At 46.6% G+C, this 27,564-nt stretch overlaps 2 protein-coding genes across 5 annotated transcripts in view; one reads left to right on the forward strand and one right to left on the reverse strand.

Annotated features, from left to right (window-relative positions):
- Positions 1–919: 919 nt before the first annotated feature.
- Positions 920–17,370, reverse strand: GPR180 (G protein-coupled receptor 180). 2 transcript variants are annotated; one of them, XM_066580618.1, is made up of 9 exons: positions 17,167–17,370; positions 13,472–13,630; positions 9,710–9,910; positions 9,034–9,214; positions 8,912–8,961; positions 7,202–7,359; positions 4,997–5,188; positions 3,941–4,018; positions 920–1,710 (listed from the first exon to the last, which is right to left on the reverse strand). In XM_066580618.1, exons 1-9 carry the CDS (start codon positions 17,300–17,302, stop codon positions 1,552–1,554), a joined length of 1,314 nt encoding a protein of 437 aa, XP_066436715.1. In that variant the 5' UTR covers positions 17,303–17,370; the 3' UTR covers positions 920–1,551. The 2 variants fall into 2 exon arrangements, with proteins under 2 accessions (XP_066436715.1, XP_066436725.1); XM_066580628.1 differs by lacking the exon at positions 17,167–17,370 and adding an exon at positions 16,938–17,101.
- Positions 17,371–17,453: 83 nt separating this feature from the next.
- The window catches only part of TGDS (TDP-glucose 4,6-dehydratase), a 39,425-nt gene continuing 29,314 nt past the window's right edge, over positions 17,454–27,564 (forward strand). For all 3 annotated transcript variants that reach the window (XM_066580641.1, XM_066580668.1, XM_066580650.1), the window contains exons 1-2: positions 17,454–17,678; positions 27,305–27,371. In XM_066580641.1, the coding sequence (XP_066436738.1) occupies positions 17,572–17,678; positions 27,305–27,371 (174 nt within the window). In that variant the 5' untranslated portion in view covers positions 17,454–17,571. The remainder of the gene's footprint in view (positions 17,679–27,304; positions 27,372–27,564) is intronic.

The raw sequence follows: 27,564 nt of genomic DNA on the forward strand, positions 1-27,564 counted from the left end.
TAATGCCCACGGATGGATTTCTGCCATGTTGTACGCGGCGGAAATACGCGGCGCTGCCCCTGCAGCTATTAGGCTCTATTGAACCCAATAGTTCAATGTTCACGCTGTGGAATTCCACTGCGCGTATGGAGGATCCGGAGTGGCAAGTATGGGTGTTTGGAAGGGCTGGGAGGAGGAGGTGGATGTGGAATCTGCTGTGATACACCGCTGGCGGAGTCTGTCACGGCCATGGGCATGAGTCCTAAGAGCATTCTGGATTTTAAAAAACAAATTAAAAAAAAAAAAACCTAGGCGGTACAAACCAAAACATATGGTAAATACCTAGTTTTACTTTTCAAGATAGACTTTAATGTAACACATGGCTGCACCATTTTAGAATAACACCACACAAAATAAGCATAAGGCCCAATGTCCACGTGCGGATTTGATTTATTAAATCTGCACAGGAGACCCGCGATTCTAGCTGCCCATAGGAAACAGCGGGGCGTCCGCAACTGAATTAAACCCTGCAGATTTGATTTTTAGGTGCTTTGCAGATGCTCTGCTTGGATCTAAAAATCGCAGCATGCTCCATTTTATCGCGGATGTGGCTCCATTCATCTCTATGGGAGATGAAAACACCAAATCCACGATCACCCGCAAGCCAATAGAAAAGTAATTTTTAAGATGATCCGCAGTGCATCTGCTGCAGATATCTGCATTGAAAATCCACATGTTCCGTGGACATTGGGCCTAAAGCCAAGAAAAATGTAGCATTTTTCTGAAACTTGTACCTTGTTATGAGATGACCCTACGGTACTAATTTTTCAGCACAGCGCTGGATTTCAACATCAAATGGTGAGACTGCCACCTGCAGACCAATCACTGCTATTACATCATAACCCATCATGTATAATAAAACTCTACTTTGCTCACAATCGTGCTTTCATTGTTTTATTCGTGTAATTGTCGACACATTCATTTAACAGATGCAGTAAGTGGTTGGGGGCATGTGTTATCAACACTGAAATCTGGAGGAATTGGTTTTCTGCACGAGGGATAAAATCAATAATAGGATAAACCATACACAAATAAAAACCATTTATGCGACAGTAAAATTAGCCTTTTTCAAACATTACACAGTAGAGTCACAAACTGTATAAATAAAAACACATAACATGCACGTATAAAAATAGATGCATACGACAATGCCGCTTCATTTAGATCTACTTTAGTGGCAAAATGTTGCAAAAGTCAGTCCATTACTGCAAACCAATACATCTGCACCAAAAAAGGTTTAGCTTCTGAAATACACGAGGACCAGTGTTGTTCATAAAGCACTCCGCTCCTCTAGTAAGAAGAAACTCTAGCCCCTACAGTCCCAGCCATTAAATAGGGGCACAATCATCTGGATGGAGATCCACGGGCCTGGAAGTAGTGACCCGCCAGAACTGAGGATGGAGTCAAATTAGATCTCTTCCCAGTAGCGTAGAGAAACTCCTCACGGTCTCTGTGGTTTGTGGAGCACCGAAGTCAACCATAGAGGAAGCAAAATCTAGTAACCAGACTAAATTAGGAGTAATACCGACTTTTGTGTCCCGATGATACAGTTAATGGAAGGGTCACCGATGAAAGAGAAGATACCTCCCAATAAAGACTATGTGACAGGAAGAGTCTGTACAGTATAATCATGGAGAGCGACTGAGAAAGGATTACTCCCACGGTGATCACCTAATGAAGAAAACACACTGGTCGTTAATGTGATGATGATGATGCATGGGAGCGACATTAGTTTGCTAAAATACAGATCATTTTTAAAAGGGGTACATTGGTACTTTAAAAACATTTTTTCCATTGATGTCTGACAAGAACACACTGATCAGCCGATTCCTGGGGCCATTGTCACTGCGGTCAGCACAGCAAGCAGAAATTGTTGATCGTAGTGCAGCAGCCCAGGTTGGTACTGCAGTGCAGCTCTCACTGCATTCAATGGGAGCTGCACCCACAATACCAACATGGGCCGCTGCTCTATGGCCAGCGCTTTCTGCGGGTCAGTGGGGATCATCAGTTTCAAAACTAAATATGTACCAGAAAACCCCTTTAATAGCAAATTACATGTGCATATCGACAGAAGTTTATAGAAATTTCCTAATGTACTTTAGCAGTCTATTTCATTAGTACAAGACGTAATCTATTCATAGTTGTATATGGCATCTAAAGAACTGAATAGGAGGAACATGAAGGTCAGGCCTCTGGTGGCATGAAGAATCTGCTGTAAAATCCTTTTGTTGCTCCGTTCATTGAAGGACACAGCAAGACCTTTGGCATAGCTGTTATCACAAGGAGGTAGAACTAAGCAAAGAGAGTAATTCCCTCCTTCCAACTATATCCCTCCTGCAGGCACTGAGCTAAATCAGTTTGTACACAAATGTCCATACTCACCTCACCTCATCCTCTTTGGCTTTACCCTGGGGCACTAACAGGGTCACCTTAGTGGTGAGAGATTGCTGGATATCGGGGAGCAGGCAGGAAATGAAGGTGACCCCCTTGCTGGCAAGAAGCAGAGCAGTTAGCGCTGCTCTGTTTCACTTTGTCTTCTTGGAAAAGGGAGTAACAGTGTTTCTTTTTTTTAATATTGAATGCTCTTTATTAAAGTTTTCAACAACTTAACCAACTCTATTCCCCCTTATCAATTTTTTTTCCTTCTCACAACTTCCCACATGTATATGATGTATCGTTCACTAGTAAGTTCAGAAATGATGGCTTCTTCCTTCTCCACATAACTACCCTCGATGATCTATTACAAGAGTTCCTGATAGTGGGTACGTTGCTCCTCTTCCTCCCTTCCATAGTACTCCCTTTTGTTTGTCCTACTCTTGTTGATACATAATAAAGTCCTAAATATCTATATAATAACCAAAAATATAATCATCGCCAACTCGGTTGTGTCCCAAAGTGAAGTGTCTGATTCAGCACTGTTCACTACTTGGGGACCATCAGAGAAGTTAGCTCTGATTCTCACCTCAATTGGAAAAATAATGGCAGAGAAGACCTGCAGAGCAGAAGGTCTGCCTCCTACAGACACTAAGCTACAACTGGTTTAGCTCAGTGCCTACAGGAGAAGGTATATCTGCTAAGAAGGACTAACTTTCTTTGCTTAGTGTCTGCCTCCTAGTAGCAGGAGCGATACACAAGGTCTGCTGTGTTCCCCAATGACACAGATGAGAAAATCAATTTTTTTTAAATTGGCTCTGAGGGCAAGTCTGCCCCCTAGTCCCACACGTGCTCCCTCCACACACTTCTCTCCCTTGTGCTTCTTGTCTCTTCCCGTTTGTTTTGCCCTATCCACTAAAACATATAAGGTTTTCCTCATAACTCTAGTTGTTATCCTTACAGTGCTTACCAAGTCTAATCAAGGACTACTGAAATTTATTAATGTAGCAAGTTCCTTAGAAAACAAAATGTAACAACGGATACGTTAACAATAGCAGTATCTGCAGCATGCTCTGTGAGTTTATACTGGCTGCATAAATTGTAGCTCCATAATGACATCACCTAATAATCTCGTTTTAAATCAGTTTTTAAAGCTGAAATTCTGATTCAATTCTATTTATATAGACTTCCCATAGTTACTCAGAGCTGAGACATGTGGTGAATTGGGGATTACAACGTGTGTGATAGGTTTATTAAACCTATCTTATAATGTATCTCTTCAATGACCAGCGAGATGCAGCGGAGAGTCCGAGGTCATGGCCTGCTCCTTCTTTGGGGTAGAGCAGATAGAGGACCTTTTGCTGCTGCTCAGGATACTGTGGTGTGCATGTGTTTTTCTAAATATCATCCACCGCTTTTATAAAAGTCCACAGATCTCGGTTTAGAATGACATTGTTGAAGAACTCTAGGAAGATCAGAACAGAGCTTTATGAAGGTGCTGCATGAAGTAGTAAGGCACGGGACTTACCTTTTCTCTCTGATACTCTTTAAACAAGTAAGAGATGGCAACAAAACACGGATGGCACAAGAACCACAAGAAACAACCCTGAGAATACAAAACACAGCAATGCATTGATTTAGATGTATCATAACATAACTAAAGAATGAACATAGGGTATGTTTAGATGAGGAATCTGATGCAGATCTTATGGGTGGATTCCTCCTCGAGCAAATGCAGCAGAAATCTGCAGATCTCTGCCGCTGCTATGCACAAAGATGGGTCATGGATCCGCGCCCAGATTAGCCTTTTTAAGGTCTGTTTACACAGCGGAATTGATGACTGTATTTTCCACACGAGTTTCGCCTTTAAAAACAACACAGCACAATCTGCCTCTTTTGTTCTGCAGACTCGCATGCGGATTTAGCCGTGTGATTGAGCAAAATCTGCATGAATTCCGACGATGAAACGTGCCAGAATTCCATGTGCACATGTTGCCCATCGGCAGGACTAAAGCCGCGTCTTTTACAGTGGAATGCACACAACAATTCTGTCATCTGAATATATCTTTAAATGGACAAATCAGCATACAGAATTCCCAACATAGAATCGACGTGGAATCCACATAAAGTAGTGAAACTGACTTAAAATGTATACAGTCTATATGGCACAAATTCCATTCGACATAACCGAATGCGGATCTGCTGCTTATCTGACACGGAATCTGCACGAATTCTCCAATAAATATCCACCATATCCTTAAAATTCTAGGACTAGTGGAAGATATTCTGCCACAATCAAGTTGAGCAATTACCACACTGAGACCTTTTTATGTCCATTTCAGAAAGGAAACGACCAAGCTTGCGCTTAGGTAATCCCGCAGTTACGGCAATTCTTTTACCACTAAAATTACACTGGTACCAAACTAGGATTCGATTCTCTGACATTTATTATATAATATTATATATATATATAAATAATCAGCTCATGTTTGGTTGTGCCTTTTAATTATCCATAGACAACTGGACTCTATGAAGGTAGAAACTACTCATGAGGCTCAGAATAGGTTTATAATGAGACACATACTTTGGCAAATGTGATGTAGAATTGTCGTTTCATTGTGCTCCTCTCAACTGTAATAATCTGGTACAGACCACATGCCAATGATGCAGCCAAGCAAACTTTCATGGCAATGAGAAGTATTCCCGCTAGGGTCTGATGGGCATGGAAACTGTGGTGGTTGGTGTCTTCAAACTGCTCCCAAATGAGTAAAACCACCTGCAAGAAACACAGATGAAAGTAGTTATATACATTACTTTGTCACAGACCTCAACTGGAGCCGATGCCTTTTCTATATAGGATATCCTTTACTCATTTCATTAATATGTGCGCCCCTATAATTTAGGCTGCAACTAAAAGCCCATTTACATGCAAAGATAATCTTTTAAACAACTGAAAGATTTAGCGATCTTTATGCATAAAGTGTTAATGGCCATTAACAATTTAGCATCTTTATTTGCATGTAAAAGAGCATCCAGGAGCCCTTTGCAGAACCCACATGTGATTAATCACACGCCCCAGCTGCGTACACAGCTGCATTGTTCTCCTCATGGCTGCTGACACTTTACAATGTTATCTAACAGCCTGCAGTCTGCTGAGAGATAAATGAGTTTGTTTTATCTACAGAAGATGAATGATGGATGTTATTAAAGTTCAACCTAAAATAACTGTTCAAACAAAAAGGTCACGATGCCCGCGTTTACATGTAACGATTAGCACTCATTTTCATTCGCTTGAACGAAATTTGAGCTATGATCGTTACGTGTAAATGAGCCTTAATGAACAGTAAAAGAATTACAATCTACTGAACTCTGTGTAGATCATATTTATAAATAAACTATAAAATGTGACCCCATGTGTAAGATGGGTGTGTTGATAATAAACAGACGTGAAATTAACCCCTGCTGGGACCCTCAGCAGCCAATACCAGACCTCAGTGCTTGAGCCTGTAAACAGTGTCAGATGGAAGAAAGGAGTTTCAGGGACCCGGGAGGCAAGAGCATAAGATCATTTCTTAAGTTTTGACATGAAGTGCACTCATTTTAAAAGAGCTCTGATACCCTTGAAGTATTGCACAATGCCCATTAACACCGGTCCAGAGCAAAGGACGCTTTTTGTATTCACCCTCCACCGTGATCAAGAGAGGAGGATCTCCCTTTATTAGAACAGAATTATAGGATACGTGAAAATGTGTTTTCTAAAACTGGACAACCCCATTAACCACTTCCCATGTTGCATCATAATAGTACATTGAGGCTTGTACTAAGTTAGCACAAGCTGCCGTACTATTATGGAGCAGCTATGTGTGGTGCCCATGCCATTACTTGTGGCCACAGCTGTATTATACAGCTGCCATCCTGCATACACAGGCAGAAATGAGATAAATGTCTGATATTGCAGTTAACCCTTTAGATGCTGCAGTAAATACTAACCAGGGCATCAAAATGATTAACACAGGGAGAGAGCTCCCTCTGTCAACTCATTCATGAAATGGTTGCAGTGGGCGAATGGTTTGCCACGGCTGTAAAAAGTAAAAGAACAGACATAATACGCTGCAGTACAGAAGTAGTGCTGCGTATTATTTGTGCAATCATAGGACTGCATGTTCAACTCCACTATAGGGACATACATTAAAAAGAAAAACAAAAAAAGTTATAGTGAGGAGGAGGAAAAAAAACAAAACAAAAAAAAAAACAAATACCAAACATAGTTGGTATTGCTGCATTTATAACAATCCACGCGATAAAATCAGCACATTACGCATCCTGCATGGGAAACACATGTGAAAAATATATAAAACCAAAGCCTAAATACAGTTTGTTTGTTTTTTTTAATGCCTACAAAAGAAAAAAAAAAAAAAACCTCAGCAGGTGATCAATAAAAGATTATTAGCCCAAAAAAGCAATATCACACTAATTATATATATATATATATATATATATATATATATATATATATATATATATATATATATATATACACATACACACACATACATACACAAGAGATGAGCGAGCACCCAAATGCTCGGGTCCGTGTTATCCGAGTCGAGCTTTTCGTAAAATTCGAGAGCGCTACTCGAGTAACGAACCCCATTGGCTACAATGGGAGACTCGAGCATTTTTGTATGTGGGACGCCGGGTGCCGAGCTTTTCTTTCCCCTAGGTCTCGGTCTCTCTCTCTATAATCAATCACTCTGTAGGAGTGTACTGTATAAAGAAACCCACAGACCTGAGCAATGACTGCAATCACTGCAATTCCGGTGGAAGTGGGTGTAGAATCCCACTGAAGAGGTCTCCCTTGGGATTTTCTCATTCTGCTGAGAGTCCAACCCATACATAGGCTGAGGAGCAAGTATAACATCTGAACCTCCGAGGCGATGTCACATACTGCAACAGAGGAGAGGAAGAAAGCATGAAAGATGTGCAGCATTGTATTCTTCACCTAATTCATAACAGTGAGGCTCTAAGGAGGAAGGAAGAAAATCTACACTTCAAATAGAAAAGAATCACACTTCTCTATGTTGTCTTTAGGCCCATTTAGACGAGAATTGCTAAAAAAAAACAAACTGCTCAAAAGCTGTCTTTTCAGTGATTCTCGTTCTGTCTAAATACAGGGACATTGTGCAGTTTTCGTGCACGAGTCGCTGATCGCTGAATTCTAACTTGCTAGAATTGAGCAATCAGCTGTTATCAGCCAGCTGCACTGATAAGATTCCCTGTGCCTGTGTCCTGCTGTGAATTCACAGCGGGGATACTAGCAGTCAGTGCTGAGAAGAATACATCTGTTTGCTTATGCAAAACAGCTGTATTGTTCTATCAGCAATCGCGGATGTGTCCAACTCTGCCTGCATAGCTCTATAGTAGCTAATTAGCTACTATGAAGTATGCAAAGGTGATCGCTCAAAACTGTCACTCAAACTATCGTTCGAGTGAGTTTTGAGAAATTATCTTTAAGTGTAAATGGGGTCTTAGAAAGAGGACAGCTGCAAGCCAACTGGTTTCTGTGGCCAACACCACTGTGCTAGTTATTGGTGCAAGTACTGTATAAAGATTCAAATGACTTGTAATGAAGCATCGATGTGTGACTAAACACAAAACATGGGTTCACAACCCGCTCACATACACTAAGCACATGACCATGAAAAATGATTGCATGTGTTTACTAAGCAGAAAACTATGAATTTGATTAACAAACAAAATTGAAAAAATAAAATCCAAAGCATACCAATACGCTTATTATCCCATTAAAAGTCAAATACCGTGTGCATGCCTCTTTAATTATAGTGAAAACAGTGTATATTAAAGTGTAGCTCCACCTTTAAAAAGAATATACCTGGGGTTTGCTAGTTCAACATTTTATAGATGTGAGAAATGATATATATTTATTAGATCACGCACTGTAAATATTGTTAGGGTGTGTTCACAGGTCACCGACTTGAGGGACAAAGTCTCTAGCAATTTGGTGTGGATCTGCAGCAGATTTCACCATTTCATTTAACTCATATTTAAGGGATAAAATCTGTTGTAGATCGGCACCAAAATCTGTGACAAAATTAAAAAAGTCATCAGAATTCACTGAAAGGCCTCTGTTCCCCCCCCCCAACCCCTGATTACCTGCAAGTGGGAGCTTACGGCAAGGACGTTTGTGTCCACTGGGAAGCAGATGAACTGTGGACCCACCAGGGCAGGGCGCTGAGAGCGCCAGTCAATTTACCAAGTGCGTTAATTAGGCCTTTAGATTATGAAGCAAGCTGTTATGGAGCTTCGGTGGCACTCACAAACACTATGATGACTACATCATGGAGGCAGGCCGTAGACGGGGAGCCTCGTCTACCCTGTAGGGAGAACCTGTGCAAAGCCAGACCGCTACTTGGATTTCAATACTTCTAGGCTCACCAACATTGAATAAATACCATTATACCAGTATTTGAATACTCACATTCTGCCAAGCTTCCAATAAAAGGGGCTCCTTTGCCATCTTTGGCATACCTGCAAAAGAGAAATGGTTATCAAGTAATCAGTACAACAGCAAACTCCATGACCGTGGCACTACATATTTACCAGGAGAAATGTAGGTAGTTTGCCAAGGCAGATACCACTTGCAGCAACAGTGCATTTGATAGCACCTTCAGGACAGTATGCATCGGCCCGCCTTTCTTAATGGTCTGCCACAGTGCCTGGATGTATATACAGGCAGCCACGAAATACACAAGCACAAGTAGGAAGAAGAATTCATGTAAACCTGTGGAAAAGAGCGAAGACTAGGTGAACAGAATGCAAGACGTGACCAAAGCCCTCAACACAATTAATGATCACCAGGTACAGATTTGCCTGAGAAATGTATATTTGTTATACATTATCTGATGGAAATTATGTTCTGTGTATCCACCAACTATGTACTAAGCTAGGCCACTCTCACATATGCGCTTTTTTACTGCGATTATACTCGTTTTGAATGCCGCTGTAATTGCAGTATAACGCTCCCATTGATTTCAGACATGTACATGTCTTTTTAACATACCTCATCACCATGATGGGGTGCGTTAAAAACCACTGTGTCCAAAAATGGCAATAAAATTGGGGCAAAATGCTGCAATCAAAATCCTGGCATTCTGTCGATGTTGTGTGTGAGAGTGGCCTTAATAATCACAGACTGCTCACATTCACATAGAAGTGACAAGTTAGAAGAAAAACGCCTGGAAAAATAGACAATCGGTACGTGTAGATCAACCCTTACCAGACTCATCTGCTCCAAAATGGTCAAAAGGATTCCCTGCTGAATCAGGGTTCAACAAAGTGACTTGAAACGTGATCTCATCTGTCTTGGGGTCCTCATAGCTCATGAGACAGGTGTACTTGTCTACATATATGGCATACCATGCTACAGGAGAGATGATCTGTGGCAGAGTGTAGTTATATTCGGTTTGGTTCAAAGGAACTAAAATGGAAAGAAAATATAACATATAAGCTGAAGAAATCTGGGAATGTGATAAGAGCGCTTCATTCTGAGGCCATGGTAATCTACTTTAAAAGGGTTACAACTGATCAATTGCAGAATAAAAGAATCAAGTCATAGAATGGTAGAGTTGGAAGGGACCTCCAGGGTCATCGGGTCCAACCCCCTGCTCAGTGCAGGATTTACTAAAGCATCCCAGACAGATGTCTCTCCAGCCTTTGTTTAAACACTACCATTGAAGGAGAACTCACCACCTTCTGTTCCACTCATTGATCACCCTCACTGGCAGAAAGTTTTTTCTAATATCTAATTTGTGTCTCCTCCCTTTCAGTTTCATCCCATTGCTTCTAGTCTTTCCTTGTGCAAATGAGAATAGGGCTGATCCCTCTGCACAGTGACAACCCTTCAGATATTTGTAGACAGCTATTAAATCTCCCCTCAGCCTTCTTTTTTACAAGCTAAACATTCCCAGATCCTTTAACCGTTCTTCATAGGACATGATTTGCAGACCGCTCACCATCTTGGTAACTCTTCTCTGAACTTGCTCCAGTTTGTCTGTGTTTTTTTTGAAAGTGGGGTGCCCAGAACTGGACACAGAATTCTAGATGTGGTCTGAATAAAGGTGCATTTACACACACAGTTCTGAGTGATCATTTTGCATAAGTACTAATGAGCTAATCAGCCCCTTAGTACTACATTTGCATGTATTTAGAGAACAGCGGGTGTTCTGTTCTCTGAATACATCCCTATTGTTCTCCAGCTGGACAATAGCTGTTAAAGAATATTATCAGCGCTGCCAGCGGAGTAGTCCCTCTTATGAGGCATGATTTCATGCTGACGTGAAGTCAGCGATGGCCGAAAATTGCACGGTAAGCGCACGATGAGCACACATTTAAAAACAACGATTATCACTCTAAAAATGGCTTTTGAGCGATAATCGTTGCGTGTAAAAGGGCCTTAAGGAAGAGTAGAGGGGGATAATTACCTCACATGATCTAGACTCTATGCTTCTCTTAATACATCCCAGAAATGTTTTTGCCTTTTTTGCTGCTGCATCACATTGTTGACTCATGTTCAAGTTTTTTTTCACAAGCATGCCTGATTAGCTCAATTTCTCCCATTCTGTATGTGCTTTTTTTTATTTTTTCTTACCCAGATGTAGAACTGCATTTTTCCATGTTGAATACCATTTTGTTAGTCTCCACCCATCTCTCTTCTCTAGTGTTGGCTATCCCTCCTTAGCTTTGTGAAATCATAAAGTAACTACAGAAATAAACAACTCTAGCGTGGTGGGCAACATTTTAACAGCTTTACCACAATATTATGTTCATACAAAATACCATACTCGATGACCAGGATCCCAAATTGCTATTCCATATTCATCTCAGCTCTGCCCATCAAGTATCATTACCCTCTCCATTTTCAAATATGCTCCACTTTAAACCTTATATCTTATTGCTCAAGTGAGAAATAAAGAGTAAATACTGTGGGGTCTATATTCTAGCAGATGCACAGGTTAAATGAACCAATACAGAAGTCTTACATTTCAGACCATAGCTTGAAGTGCACTGCTACATAAAAGGCATCCTATAGTGCCAAGGCTTCTTCTAATCATACTGGTGTCATATGTTGCTCTATGCCAATAATGTTTCCATACAGCCTTAGTCCAACGTACTGCAAACTAGATCTTATTTGGAGAACATTAGACACATAGTCTGGATTGACAGGTTTTCCAATAACGGTTCAGTAGAATGTAAATAGGACACTAACCTGTCTAACGTGTATCTCCTGAAGGGTGGCATAACAAAACAATAGCAGCCTGTGCAAACTTTGTAGCTTCAATGTAGCTGGAGGAAAAAAGACATCCATCAGTGTAAAGGCTGCCAGCAACTGAATGATGGATGTTGATTCCTTCGTTGTGAGTAAAAATCAGCCCGTGTAAACAGGCAGTCACGCATCTATGAAGGACTGCCTGTTTACTATGAATGGAGGTGGGTAAGCGGAAGTGATCCCCGACCCGCTCCCCCTCTATCCAGTGAGTGATCATTGCTTCTGTGTGAAAGCACAGACATGATTACCACTGGGATTTCTGTCAGGTGCTTAAATGCCCAACAGTCGTCCCGTGTAAAAGGACTCTAAGGCCAAATTCCAATGAGCGAGCACGACATGGGGCTGTGAATCCCACCCCCATATTGTGTTCGCCATCCATATGATCTCCAAGGATGCGAGGCGTTTTCACGTGAAAACAGCCTCGCATCACTTTGGGGATGCAGGTAATCCCCGCCGCGGCTGTCAGCTGCTACAGAAGATCGTGGACTTTCTTCCATTGCTTTCAATGGGAGATCACACATTGCGTGCATCTAGCATGTAGCGAGCTGCTGCCGCCGGCCCCGTTTAAACAATGGGGCTGCGATGCGAGATTACGCACAAGATAGAACATGATGAGGTTTATTTTTCGCATAGCATCACGGTGCCATGCAGGAAAACATCGCTTATTTCATGGTTCTGGCACCCCACTTTAAAAAAGATATAGTCAAACTGGAGCAAGTTCAGAGAAGAGTTACCAAGATGGTGAGCGGTCTGCAAATCATGTCCTATGAAAGAAGGCTGAGAGGAGACTTAATAGCTGTCTACAAATATCTGAAGGGCTGTCACAGTGCAGAGGGATCAGCCCTATTCTCATTTGCTCAAGAAAAGACTAGAAGCAATGGGATGAAACTGCAAGGGAGGAGACACAGATTAGATATTAGAAAAAACTTTCTGACAGTGAGGGTGATCAATGAGTGGAACAGGTTACCACGGGAGGTGGCGAGTTCTCCTTCAGTGGAAGTGTTCAAACAAAGGCTGGACAGACATCTGTCTGGGATGCTTTAGTGAATCCTGCACTGAGCAGGGGGTTGGATCCCATGACCCTGGAGGTCCCTTCCAACTCTACCAGTCTATGATACTATGTATGATCTCATTCAAAGAATGGGGTTCATATTTATGCAGGATTTGTACGTCTTGCAGTGCACAAATCTTGCATGATTTTCGACAACAGCCTAAGGCCCCCTGTCCACAGCCGTTGCGGAATATCGCCAGAGATATTCTGCAGCGGAGGAGGAGGGGGGCCGCTGTCCGTTCTCTGCCGTGAACCTATCTATCAGATAGGCTCACCGTGGAGAATCACAGCAAATCATGGCACGCCGCAATTTAAATCCCGCAAGCAGAGAATCGCTATGATTCTCCGCTCGTGGACGCCGCGGCTGCGCTTTCCATAGCAACGGAGACCAGGCACAGTTCTCCATAAGAGGAGCTGATTTACGCTTACAGATCATTAGATCACCCACATTGAATCATAGTTCACACAAGCCAATTGGGGCTCCATGTGGGATGATTGAATGGGACACCAGTGCTGGTAAGGCAGAAAACAGCTGTGGTTCCTGCGATCCATCTCATCAGCTTCTAACCCCCTTTCCAGGCCACCACTCCCAGGTGACACAGTTAGAAGCCCCCTGCAAGGCCCAGTATAGACCATCTATACATGTCTATTAGTGTACATACTGGATATTTGTGCCAGCGCCAATCTCTCAAGGCAGCTGTACTCTTCCATGTTCCCGTGCATCTTCATCCATTCTTCATCCTGATACAGATACAAGGCGGCATCTTTCCCAACCGCTGCTGCCACATTGCTGATCCGGACTCGCAGCACTGCCTGTTCACCTACAGAAAAGGAACAAGACGTTAATAACCCAGATGTAACGACTACATGGACTACTAAACAGCATGCAGCTCCGGAGGCCACCAACAGCCATACTGGACTTTGGGATGCCCGAGTCATGCCTACTAAAAGACTGCTGGGGAGAAAAACAAGTTTGGAAGATATGTTAACCCCTCTTTCCCCAATATTACTTGCCATTTGTAATTTTGTAAACAGCCCAATATGTATACTCAGTCATTACGTCACTAAGTCATATCATGCAACTGCAGAGTCAGCAGTTCCCCATCACAGATCTATACTGTTCCACCAGAAGTAGTTGGTGACCTGAGCAGGAATCCCTAGTATTAATATCCATAAGTTAACACTTTTTATGGCTCCTTTGGCCTTACTGACATCAAATACTCCCCAAGGCACATTTTCTACTAACGCCTGATACACTTTGGCTGGTATTTCCCTGCAGTCATCCTGCAAATGTCTGGAAAGTTCTCTCAAAGAAGATTGACGCTGTTCATATTTCCTGGCCCGATGTTCCAGTTCGTCCCAAGGATGTTTAGTAGGTTCAGGTTGGGACTTCCTGCGGCCGGTCCAATGGTGGGACATCTATATCCTCAAACTGAGGTAAAACAGCATCAGATGTGTGACAAGGCGCGTTGTCTTCCTGGAAGTATTCCTGACCGTTTCCAGAGTATTGCCACATTGTCGGTAGCACATTCTAGAATGTCAGGGTACACCGCCGTGTTCATGGTTCTTGGTCTTGCCACCAACAGACCGGGTGCATGCCACGTAAAACATCTCCAGACCTTAAAGGGGTTCTGACATGAATAATTTTTTTATGCTTTAGCAGCCATTGTCCCCTGGTGTGCCTAATGGACCCAGGGAACCCAGGGTTTAATGGCTGCTAAAGCATAAAAATATAACACTTACCTTGTCTTCTGTTGTTGTTGACATCGGGGGGTCAGCTCCCGGCAGGCAGTCTTCTTCCTCCAGCAGCCGCGCCGCTCCGGGATCGCGCGCATGCGCAGTAGAGAGGTGCCCTCTGACAGGAGTCAGGACGGGCTGCGTCTCCACTGCGCATGCGCAGCACTCCGGAGTTCAGCCGGACGGACGGGCCGCCCACAGCAAGCACTGCTTGTGACGTGCTTGCTGTGAGCGGTCCGTCCGTTGACCTCGGAAGTGCCTGACGGACGGAGCAGAGCCAGGAAGCGGTCTTTTTGACCGCTCCTGCTCTGCTTTAAAGGCACAGAAGATGATGCCGGCTGGAGGGGACATGCCTGGCGATCGGGCCAGGCCAGGCAAGGTGAGTACAATTTTTTTTTCTTCATGTCAGAACCCCTTTAATGGAGCCTCCGCTGTACTGAACAGTTGGGACAACACACTCAGGCAGAAGCCGTTCCTCTTGCATCCTCCTCACCCAGGTTACTCCATCTGATGTGAAGACGGAGCAGTGTGATTTATCACTCCGTAGAACGTTCTTCCACTGCTCAACCGACCAATGACGACACTCCTTGCACCATCATACATGGGCTGATGTATTGCACTTCCTGATGGATGCTTTGTATGCAGTTGCATAACCCGTAGATACAATAGCATGCAGGTCGCATTACAAACTATGGGGGGCGCCTCCAAGGGTCTGAATCTCATATAGCATGGTTTAGGACATGTGACACGCTAATAAGACAACACATCCTACTGGTAGGGGGGGCACATACTTTTGGTTGGATACTTTATAGACCAGATCCCCCCCAGAGCAGCAATCAACAGGTATTACACTGCCCGACGGCGAGGGACATGATATGTAATAGACGGATGTCACCCCCGCTACAGGGCGGACCGCGGTCATCTAGCGCAGTACACGGGAGAAAAAACGTGGATGTGCAGAGTTGACTTGTGTCATTCGCTCTATCCGCTAGCAGGTTTAATCAGGATGGCGCTAACAGCTGCGGTGGATACTATACGTGTATGGGGGGGGGGGGGGGGGCGACACAGGGTCATTCTTGCGCCCACCATTGTACGTTCCCATCATTCTTGCGCCCACCATTGTACGTTGCCGTCATTCTTGCGCCCACCATTGTACGTTGCCGTTATTCTTACGCCCGCCATTGTATGTCCCCGTCATTCTTACACCCGCCATTGTACGTTGCCGTCATTCTTACACCCGCCATTGTACGTTGCCGTCATTCTTACACCCGCCATTGTACGTTGCCGTCATTCTTACGCCCGCCATTGTACGTCGCCGTCATTCTTACGCCCGCCATTGTGTGTCGGCGGCATTCTTGCGCCCACCATTGTATGTCCCCGTCATTCTTGCGCCCACCATTGTATGTCCCCGTCATTCTTGCGCCCACCATTGTATGGCCCCGTCATTCTTGCACCCACCATTGTATGTCCCCGTCATTCTTGCTCCCACCATTGTATGTCCCCGTCATTCTTGCTCCCACCATTGTATGTCCCCGTCATTCTTGTGCCCACCATTGTATGTCCCCGTCATTCTTGCTCCCACCATTGTATGTCCCCGTCATTCTTGTGCCCACCATTGTATGTCCCCGTCATTCTTGCTCCCACCATTGTATGTCCCCGTCATTCTTGCTCCCACCATTGTATGTCCCCGTCATTCTTGTGCCCACCATTGTATGTTCCCGTCATTCTTGCGCCCACCATTGTATGTCCCCGTCATTCTTGCGCCCACCATTGTATGTCGCCGTCATTCTTGCGCCCACCATTGTATGTCGCCGTCATTCTTGCGCCCACCATTGTATGGCCCTGTCATTCTTGCGCCCACCATTGTATGTCCCCGTCATTCTTGCTCCCACCATTGTATCTCCCCGTCATTCTTGCGCCCACCATTGTATGTCCCCGTCATTCTTGCGCCCACCATTGTATGTCGCCGTCATTCTTGCGCCCACCATTGTATGTCGCCGTCATTCTTGCGCCCACCATTGTATGTCGCCGTCATTCTTGCGCCCACCATTGTATGTCGCCGTCATTCTTGCGCCCACCATTGTATGGCCCCGTCATTCTTGCGCCCACCATTGTATGTCCCCGTCATTCTTGCTCCCACCATTGTATGTCCCCGTCATTCTTGCTCCCACCATTGTATGTCCCCGTCATTCTTGTGCCCACCATTGTATGTCCCCGTCATTCTTGCGCCCACCATTGTATGTCCCCATCATTCTTGCGCCCACCATTGTGTCTCAGTCGTTCTTGCGCCCACCATTGTATGTCCCCGTCGTTCTTGTGCCCACCATTGTATGTCCCCGTCATTCTTACCCCCACCATTACACACAGATCAGCATCATTTTTTATACAAACCCCCAAATGATGACTCCCCAAAAGGGGGCGCTCTGTGCAGCAGGGGACAGCGTTACACTATAGGAGACACACAGAACAGCCTACTGTGCCCCCATGCCCATTACTTGGTGCCCTGCTCGTGTGCCACATCTGCACCGTGTATACAGGAGGGGGACGGTATTGGCACCCAGGCGGGCAGCGCTAGGCCCAGGAGCTGCAGCATCAGTAGCAGCTGCCACCGTGTACCCACCATGGAACAGGAAGGTGAAGATGTGCTGCCCCCGGCCGTGCCACGCCAGCGCGCTGTCAAAGCTGCCGTGCACAGTTTTGGCCCATCCTGCGAGCGGTAGAAGCGCTAGGACGGCGGCGGCCAGCAGCGCCAGCATCTCCTCCTGTGCACCGCCCGCCCGGGGACATGTGCCGCTCCGGCCGCCACATCTGCAGAGTCAACGGGGCGAGGCCCTGACGTCACCGCGCGCGGCCAATCAGCTGCGAGCAGTGCGGAAACCAAACACTGGCTACGTGTTAGTGCTGCCAGGTAGAGCCGTAAAGCGGGGCTGTCGTAACGCTGTGTCCTGAGATGAGTGCGGCCCGTGCGGGTGACTTATGGTGTCTTCTGTCACGATTATCCGGCTACTAGACGGCACTCGGCGCCATGTCCTACCCCTCCGGCACCGTGGTGCTCTCTGCACGGCATGACAGCGCGGAGCCACCCGGGGGCTTCAGAAAGAGGTTCCTGGTGACTGGCGGGGCGGGCTTCATGTAAGTGACCACCGGCCGAGAGCACGGGGTGTCGGGAGGTCCTCCGGTACTGAGGCCGCCGGGGAGATGTGCCCTCCCAGAATACCTGCACATTTAACCACGTGTTTACACTTCACCCCAGCGACATCGATGCGTCTTTCTTGGCGGTGACTAATGGGCAATAACCCTGCAGACAACGGCCGGGACAAGTCCGCACAGCCGGCTAGAAGGACCGGCTACAGTCATGTGACAATAGTCTGACATATGAGTGATCTGGGGTCTGTACCATCCGACATATGACTGATCTGGGATGTGCCCATCTGTGTGCCCGGCATACGTACCATCCGACATATGACTGATCTGGGATGTGCCCCTCGGTGTGCCCGGGGTCTGTTCCATCCGACATATGAATGATCTGGGGTGTGTACCATCCGGCGTATGAATGATCTGGGATGTGCCCTCTGTGTGCCCGGCATCCGTACCATCCGACGTATGAATGATCTGAGATGTGCCCCTCAGTGTGCCTGGGGTCTGTACCATCCAACATATGAATGATCTGAGGTGCCCCTCAATGTGTCCAACATCCGTACCATCCAACATATGAATGATCTGAGATGTGCCCGGCATCCGTACCATCCGACGTATGAATAATCTGAGATGTGCCCCTCGGTGTGCCCGGGGTCTGTACCATCCGACATATGAATGGTTTGAGATGTGCCCCTCTGTGTGCCTGGCATCTGTACCATCCAACATATGAATGATCTGGGATGTGCCCCTAGGTGTGCCATGGCATCCGTACCATCCGACATATGAATGGTTTGAGATGTGCCCCTCTGTGTGCCCGGCATCCGTACCATCCGACATATGAATGATCTTAGATGTGCCCCTCGATGTGCCTGGGGTTTGTTCCATCCGACATATGAATGATCTGAGATGTGCCCCTCGGTGTGCCCGGGTTCTGTTTAATCCGACATATGAATGATCTGAGATGTGCCCCTCGTGCCCTGGCATCCGTACCATCGACATATGAATGATCTGTGATGTGCCCCTCGGTGAGCCCGGGGTCCGAACCATCTGACATGCGTGATCTGAGATGTGCCCCTCTGTGTGCCCGGGGTCTGTTCCATCCGACATATGAATGATCTGAGATGTGCCCCTTGGTATGCCCGCATCCGTAACATCCGACATATGAATGTTCTGAGATGTGCCCCTTGGTGTGCCCGCATCCGTAACATCCGACATATGAATGTTCTGAGATGTGCCCCTCGGTGTGCCCGGCATCCGTACCATCCAATATGAATAATCTGAGATGTGCCCCTCGGTGTGTCCGGGGTCTGTTCCATCCGACATATGAATGGTCTGAGATGTGCCCCTTGGTGTGCCCGCATCCGTACCATCCGACATATGAATGATCTGAGATGTGTGCCCGGGGTCTGTACCATCCGACATATGAATGATCTGAGATGTGCCTCTCGGTGTGCCCGGCATCCGTACCATCCGATATATGAATGATCTGAGATGTGCCTCTCGGTGTGCCCGGCATCCGTACCATCCGATATATGAATGATCTGAGATCTGCCCCTTGGTGTGCCCGGCATTCGTACCATCCGACATGAATAATCTGAGATGTGCCCCTCTGTGTGCCCGGTGTCTGAACCATCTGACATGAAGGATCTGAGATGTGCCCGGGGTCTGTTCCATCCGACATATGAATGGTCTGAGATGTGCCCCTCGGTGTGCCCGGCATCCGTACTATCGACATATGAATGGTCTGAGATGTGCCCCTCGGTGTGCCCGGCATCCGTACTATCGACATATGAATGGTCTGAGATGTGCCCCTCGGTGTGCCCGGGGTCTGTTCCAGCCGACATATAAATGGTCTGAGATGTGCCCCTCAGTGTGACCGGCATCCGTACCATCTGACATATAAATGGTCTGAGATGTGCCCCTCAGTGTGACCGGCATCCGTACCATCTGACATATGAATGATCTGAGATGTGCCCCTCGATGTGCCCGGCATCCGTACCATCTGACATATGAATGGTCTGAGATGTGCCCCTCGATGTGCCCGGCATCCGTACCATCTGACATATGAATGATCTGAGATGTGCCCCTCGATGTGCCCGGCATCCCACGGAAATAAACCCTTTCCATTCAGAGTAGAAAACGAAGTGCTTGGATGAGTCCTCAGTCGCGGGACGGTATGTGCAGGGCTGATGCTGCGCGGTATGCGGGGGGCATACAGCACGCTGCCAGCTCTTTCCCCCTGCAAATCTTCGTTGAAATGTGAGGGGATCAATGAAAGTCTATTTACTCTCATTGGCTCCAATCAGCGTGTGCCACATGGCTGTGCAACACATGTAATACATGCCAAAGTCACAGCTCGTGTAGATGTGCACACCCTAATGCCTCACGTCTGATTCTGCATGCAGGAGCCCGTAGTGGGATACCATCCTGCCCACGGCCGAGGACTCTGCTTACCTGTCTGGGCCGTCCTTTTTCTGTACTGCAGATGTGCGCAGAAGTGCGGCCAGTTCCTTTTGTTTTTTTTCTTGAACTTCTGCTTTCTGTGGAATCTACAGCCCCCCTGCAGTGACGGCTGCGGAGGGGCCGCAAATTGGATGGCTCCCATTGACTTCAATGGAAGCTGTCCGTGCGGGAACCGCAGTAAAATAAAGCTTGCTGCGATGTTTCATCTGCAAGTGGAAACCGCAATTGGTTTCCACTCGTGTGCATGAAGAATCGGTTTTCCATAGCATGCTATGGAGGGTTATTGCTGTGGAACCCCGAGGTGGACGCCCGCTCTGGATTCTGCATCAAAGATCCTCCCGTGTGCATGAGGCCTTAAAATGATACTTGTGTTGATGAACCCTTTGACTTTCTGACAGCATTCAGTCTGTTTGGGTCGGTGTCTATCAGCCTGGCACATCTTGACTTGGCAATCTTTGTCCATTCTTCCTTGCAAAAGCTCTCCAAATCTGTCAGATTGTATGGGGATCTCGTATGTAGCGCCCTCTTCAGGTCAACCCACAGATTTGCAAGATGATTCAGGTCTGGACCTCCAAAACTTTGATCTTCCTGTGGCGAAGCCATTCCTTTGTTGATGTGGAGGTATGCTTTGGGTCTTTGTCATGCTGAAAAGTGAAATTCCTCTCCATCTTCAGTTTTTTGGCATAGACCTGCAGGTTTTGTGCCAAGATGGGCTGATATTTGGCCTAAGGCCTCCCTCGCACACGCACCTTTTACAGCAGCATTGTGAACACTGCGCTAATTGCAGTACAACGCTGCCATTGATTTCATTGAGGCTTCACAGACCTGCACTCACACGCAGGCTTTTCTAACGCTGCCTCTTTTTTTCAGCACGGTTTGCTCTATTTTGGCGTGTTTTTAATACACTTCATCCCCCATCACCATGATGGGGTGTGTTACACCGCTGTCAGCACAGTAACCCGTGTTTGAAATTGCCAATAAAAAATTGCGGTAATACGCTGTGATCAAAATCTCAGCACTTTACTGTGTGTGAGCGTGGCCTAAGGCCTCATGCCCACGGCCGGGTCGAATTCTGATTGCGAAATCTCACAGCGGAATCAGACCCGGCGCCCCCAGAGACCCTATACTCACCTGTCTGGATCTGCCGCGAGCATGGCGTGCATGCGGAGTTCAGCACATAATGCGCCAGCGCTGGGCTGTGATGCGGATTCCTGCAATGCTCCACAGCGCGGAATATCACGGAGGAGGTCGCTCTCACACATGAATTCATAAAACACAGCGTTTGAATCCGCGCTGTTTTACCGTGATTTCACTTTCCATTTTCTAACGTCTTCTACAGCCTTTTACTTTTTTTACCGCAGCCCATCATGCGCTAAAACACATGAAAATAGAGCAGACAGCGCTCAGAAATCGGGGTGTTAAAAACCCTGCGCTCCCAACACTAGTCTGTGAGGCCCTATTGAAATCGATGGGAGCGCTGTACAGAATTTAGTGCGCCACTTCAAACGCTGCGCTTTATGCTGTAAAAAGTGGGCAGTGTGAGAGCGGCCTAATGCTGCCCCCACCATCCTCACTGTGGGTATGGGGGTCTTCTGGGGATGGGCAGCGTTGGCTTTACACCAAATATACTCTCTGGACTTCCAGTGGATGTTTGATAGAGAAGGCCTCTACTTCTTGCTGACCGTCCCGCTGTGCGCCCTGGTGGATGGTTGTTAGTCATCCCACCATATGTAGACGGGCCTATTAATCCCAGTGCTTGGAGGATGTTCCAGGGTGGATGTAATGCCTGGGACATATTTTGGTCCCCCTTCTCCTGACTGACACCTTCCAACAATCCAATCTGTTGATGGGCTGTAAGATCTTTACGGACCAATTAAGAAAATGTCAGGAAATCCCCCTAGAACAGCCGAACTTTATACGGGGGGGGATCCCTGTAAATAATGGCAGCGGAATACTGACTACTATTTAACATCAGCTTCAATGTGATTGGCTAATTCTGAGCACAACCACATCCCCCAAATATAAGGGGGTGCGAACACTTATGCAACTGCATTATTTTCAATTTATTTTTCCACTCTTTAGGCCTCCTGCCCATTATCTGATTCCATTAGCGAAATATAGCAGCGGAGTCCGACACGGTGCCCCCCATAGACCCCATGCTCACCTCTCCAGATCCGCTGTGTGTCCCGTCCGGCGCACATGACGCACCGGCGGTGACGCGTAATCCCGTGATACTTCCGCTGTGCTCACAGGGGCAGTATTGTGTGACACATGGCTTCCATTGGAAGCCGTCCGCGTGTTTTTCCGCAACAATTAGAACATGCCGCGATTTGTTTCACGCTGAACATTGAAAGGCAGATAGCTATTAGGTTGCATAGAACCTGATAGCCGTGGGATAATGCCGTGGACGCCCGTCCGTGGGAGTTAGCCCCATAAAGATTTCAGTTTGCTCTCCAGCCGGATTGTCTGAAGGTGGATATACAGCTGAAATCATTCATCTATGGTAGATTTGTAGACGTGGCATTGTAACAGGGGTGTGTAGACTTTTTATGGCAGTGACTTGGCTGACCATTAATAGACAGGCTCCTGCTCTAATGGGCAGGAAAGGAGAACCCTCAGATCCTGGCAGTTTAAGGCCGGCTGCACACGAGCGTGACGGGCTCCGCCGCCGAATATTCCGCGGCGAAGCCCGTCACGGCGCCCCCCCAGAGACCCCATACTTACCAGTGGATCCGGTGTCTTCGCTCCCGCATGACGCTTCCCCGCCCACCGCCGCCACGTCACATGAAGCGGCCGTGTCATGTGACGCGCTGGCCACGTCATATGACGCGGCGGCGGCGGTAGATGGGAAAGCATTTTCACGCTATCTTCCGCTGTGTTACAGCGGGAGATAGCGTGAACGGACGGCTTCCATTGACTGCAATGGAAGCCGTCAGCGCGTACACCTGCGGCAAATAGAGCATGCCGCGGGTGAGGACGGGAGATTTCACAGTGCGGAATTCCGCGGTGGAATTCCGCATCGTGAGCATTGAGCTATTAGGTTCAATAGAACCTAATAGCTGCGGGCAACGCGACGGAAATCCGTTCGTGGGAAGGAGGCCTAACTCTTTACATGCCACAATAGCAACTGCCACATGTAAGCAGAAGACTGTCACCTATCAGCACCCCAAAACACAAAAGCATGCGCTATATTTCCCGGCACCATTTTTTTTTGTTTTACGTGCCCAAACATCGTTCCTGTGAATGAATACATTGGAATCCAGTGCTTCCATGGTCTCGATTTTGGTTTTTTTTTTTCTTTGACGCTGCTAATTAGCGGCATATATGGTGAATAAGGCCTGACAGTGATCCACAGACAGCCCACCTGATTGTGGCGGCAGGAAGCTCTTTTTTTCCTGGAGGCACTATTGGTGTCTGTCAGGCACCAATAGAAGAAGGAAGAGAGGGGATATAAGCGCGTTTCTTCAGTAGGGTCCCAGCCGGCACAATGATCAGCGCTCTGAACACCCGCATCCCGCCCAGCACACCAGCAGGGTAATCCGGTAGGGTAAGACGGGGTGTTCGGGATGTTCATTGAAATGTTCTGTTTGCTCTGAGGATACTCCAAAGGCGACTGAGCAAATCTAAGACAAGAGAATGTGTAAAAAGAAACGCCCTTCTGCTTATACTAAAGACTTGTGTGGATCAAGTAGTAGCTGACGAGTCTCCAGCTTTAATTCAAAATATTAAGAAGATTGTAAAGGCAGAGGTGCATAGCTCTATGGAAGAGTGTAAAATATTCCCAGGACCTCGGGGGTTAAATCTCATTAGAAATGTTTCCGATTCCAGTGGATCACATCTTCTTACAAGCTTGAGGGGACTTGATCTTGTGATTTGTTTCATCACTTCTAGGCTGGGTTCACACAGGATGAATTTGCTGCGGTTTTGCCGTGGTTTTTTTTGTTGTTGCGGTTTTGCTGCAGAAGAAATGCTTCTGCGGAAAAACCACTTCAAAGGTTAATTTGGGCTCGCGGATTTTCCTGCAGATTTTCTTTTCTTTCTTTTTTTTTCCGCAGCGCTTTTTGCAGCGTTTTTTGGTGCGGATTTTGCTGCGTCCATAGAGGTCTATGGACAAAAAAGCGCTGCGGAAAAGACAGAAGAATGGACATGCTGCTTCTTTGAAAACCGCGCTGCAGTTGCATTTCTGCACTGCGGCTGTGCGGAAAAAATCCGTCCTGTGAGAACAGCTTTTTTCCAAAACTCATTTGTGCTGCATTGCACTGCAAACGCAGCGGTTTTGCCGCAGTGCGGATATGCAACGGCAAACCACGGCAAATCCGCACTGTGTGAACCCAGCCCTACTGTATACGGCAGTACTTCAGTGCCGCTGGCATGTCTTAATAGGCAGAAATAAATGGCAGCCGTGGTGAGGGCCTTCAGAATGCCTCCAGCTGCTGTTATACCAGGCTGGTGCCATGTGAGGCTGTTCACGACATCAAAGCGCCTTTGTCAGGCCCAATGCTCACGGATGGATTATCGCTGCAGAAACCGCGGCCTGACAACGGCCGTGAATTCAGCAGCAATGTCCGTCCATAGACATGCTGTGTTAAAGGATTCTCCCCTGCCCACGAGCCGAAATCAACTGCGATTTTCCCCCCCCCCCCCCCCCCCCTCACACTCGCAGGTTAGAATCGCAGCATGTTCCATGTCATCCAGAAAGACACACGGATGGCTTCCATTGTGAGCACAGTGGAAGTATCACTGGAATCCGCGTCACCGCCCAATGCCGGTGCGTCATGCACTGCGCATGCGCCGCTGGCTCGCCGGATAAGACACTTGCGACGCATCCGGAGAAGTGAGTATGGGGTCTCTGAGGGGCGCTGGGTCTGATTCCGCTGCGATATTTCACAGGCAGAATCCGACCCGGTCGTGGGCATGAGCCCTCAGGATTGCCAGGATGGGTCAGAGCTGTTCGGGCAGCAAAGGGAGGACTTCCACAATATTAGCGGGTGGATTTCATGGTATAACTGATCGATCGCTGTATACTATGCAGTATATATGAATGTTTATATACAATAAAAGCCTAAATAATCCCAGAACAAGTCCAATAACTGTTCTAGATGTCATTTTCGTATGAAGTTTGCAGATAGTTGTCTCCCTGTTTCTTGTGCCTCCAGATAAGCGCCCATTGTGCGCCAGCAGTGCTTGTACGCAGGGTCACCGGATCTTGTGAGGGTCTTGTGCCTTCTCTCACTCTGCCATGTAATGTGAGGTTTTGTAACTAGAAATGCTGCAAGCTATCTAACCTTCCCTAATGTTCAGTATGGAGGCCTATAGAGGCAGTCAGCTGCTCCTGGCATCCTGTGCCTTGTGGGGGCCGAGCACGAGCGTCCCCCTGAGGCTTCACAGGATGAATCCTCCATCCGTCTCTTTTCATGTCAGCCGTCTGACGTTTCTTAGTTTCCATGTATGTGCTTGATTGCTAATAAGGGGTGATGTACATCGTTCTAACATGGGGGTCTCCAGTCATTTATACCTCACAGGTCACATTAAAGGGAATGTGTCATCAGAAAATGACCTATTTTCTATAAATCACAATTTTGTGTTAAACCTTTTTTATTTCTTGATCACAATCTGTATTAAAACCTGTCACTTTTTGATCTGTGGAGGAAGCTGTGCAGCAATCGCTGGATCGGTTGATGGTATCGGTCAGTGTAAATGTTGCCAACAGTTGAATGCTAGTTCGTTTGCTTATCATTCATCATTCATTCTATGCAGGCATGAAAGTCATCGTTGGCTATTTGCTAGTTGTTTGGTTTAAACCGGAATCATTCAGTCCTTCTCACTGACTGCAGCACAATTGATCTGTGTGTTTAAACTGACCAAACGAGCAAACAGTTTCATCATTCGCTCAAACGATTTATCGCTACATGTAAAAGTTCCCTTTCATCACAGGCAGGATTACACTGAGAGGTAACCTCTATATGTAGATATCACAGTTCACTATAGGTGTAAGCTGTGACCATCTACTCCCCTCCCTGTAAAATAACCTCTGCACGTCACAGAGCAGGTCTAGAACAGTCTCCCATACAAGTCAATAGGTCAGCTCCTGTATGTTGTGCAAATGGCCCATGAGGCTGCTGTAAAGCATATATCTAAATGCTGTTACATGTAGCTCCAACAAAATACTAGCGACCACCTGCCCGTCCATGTGTGAATGAGTAGAGCGTGGGTTTGTGAGTGACTTACATGCTCTGCTCTGAATCACACGACGGTGACGTCATCAAAGGCACTTCATCCCCAGTGAGGGAGTTACATTCTCCGCCCCTGATTATATGACGGTGACATCATCACATGTCCTCTACGCACATGGCTGCTGTCCGGCTAGGTCTTCATTAGTATTCCATAGCAACTGAGGCCGCAGGGGGATTGTAGTCCACCCGTAATCTGTGCAACGATGCAGGACCTGTGATGATGTCACCGTTGTGATCTGGAACGGAGCATATAAGTTATTCACTCGGGATGAGGATCACCGTCATGTGATCGGCGGAGCATGATGGTCATGTCATCACAGGTCCTTCATCTCCACTGCTGTGCTGCTTCTGATCTGTGTTATATAGGATGAACAATGTATGTAGCAGAGCTGTGTGTGTGATGTACAATGCAGCACAGCTGTGTGGTGCGTTGCGCCACCAGAAACACTGGTACTATAATTTCCTAATACAGTGTTACCCTGAAAATAAGACACTATGTTATATTAATTTGTTCCCCAAAAGAGGCACAGTGTCTTACAACGCGCCAACACCTAGGTGAAGGTGTGTGTCTGCAAGATAATCCTGCTGTGGCAGTTTCCTGTAGTTGCAGCTGGCCAGCCCATGTCTTCACCCATCACTCTGGTGGAGACAAGATACACCAGTACCGTTATCTTTGACACGCTGCTGTTATACCAGGTCTATGGACAGTGCTCCGGGAGCGGGAGACAGCTGCACTGTTGTCAGTGGGGATGGTATATTGTAGCTTGTGTGTTTGATCACAACTCTGGGCTCCATTGGTCAGGGGAACCACATGTGGCTCCTGAGCCATCATATGGGGTCATCTCATAGAAAGTGATGGATATTAATGCTATTTCCCAAGGCAACATTTAATCTACAAAATGTCCTTTTCCGTTTCTCTTGCAGAGCGTCCCATATGATCATTTCGCTGGTTGAAAACCTTTCTGATTGCCTGGTTATGAATCTTGATAAGGTAACTACTGTGTGCTCCAATACTGTGTACAATGATGAGGCTGAGCTCCTACTGTATGCAAGGTTACTTTAAACATTGTATAAATGGCAGTCCCCCAATATACCTTTATAGTATTACATTAGTTTGTCTAGGGTGAGCTCACCTGTAGTGGCTCTGTTGGGACTAGATCAGTTTTGACGTAACGCACTGCAGA

The sequence above is a fragment of the Eleutherodactylus coqui genome, chromosome 1 (genome assembly GCF_035609145.1).
Source record: "Eleutherodactylus coqui strain aEleCoq1 chromosome 1, aEleCoq1.hap1, whole genome shotgun sequence".
Classification (NCBI taxonomy): domain Eukaryota; kingdom Metazoa; phylum Chordata; class Amphibia; order Anura; family Eleutherodactylidae; genus Eleutherodactylus; species Eleutherodactylus coqui.

Bases quoted from the DNA above. Each gene is read 5' to 3' on its own strand.
- GPR180 (XM_066580618.1), bottom strand. From the start codon at position 17,302: ATGCTGGCGCTGCTGGCCGCCGCCGTCCTAGCGCTTCTACCGCTCGCA. The intron at 13,631-17,166 runs GTGGGTACACGG...CCTTTTCTGTAG, and splicing joins CTTCACCTTCCTGTTCCATG to GTGAACAGGCAGTGCTGCGA. The intron at 5,189-7,201 runs GTCTGTGGGTTT...TGTTTCTTGCAG, and splicing joins TGATTGCAGTCATTGCTCAG to GTGGTTTTACTCATTTGGGA.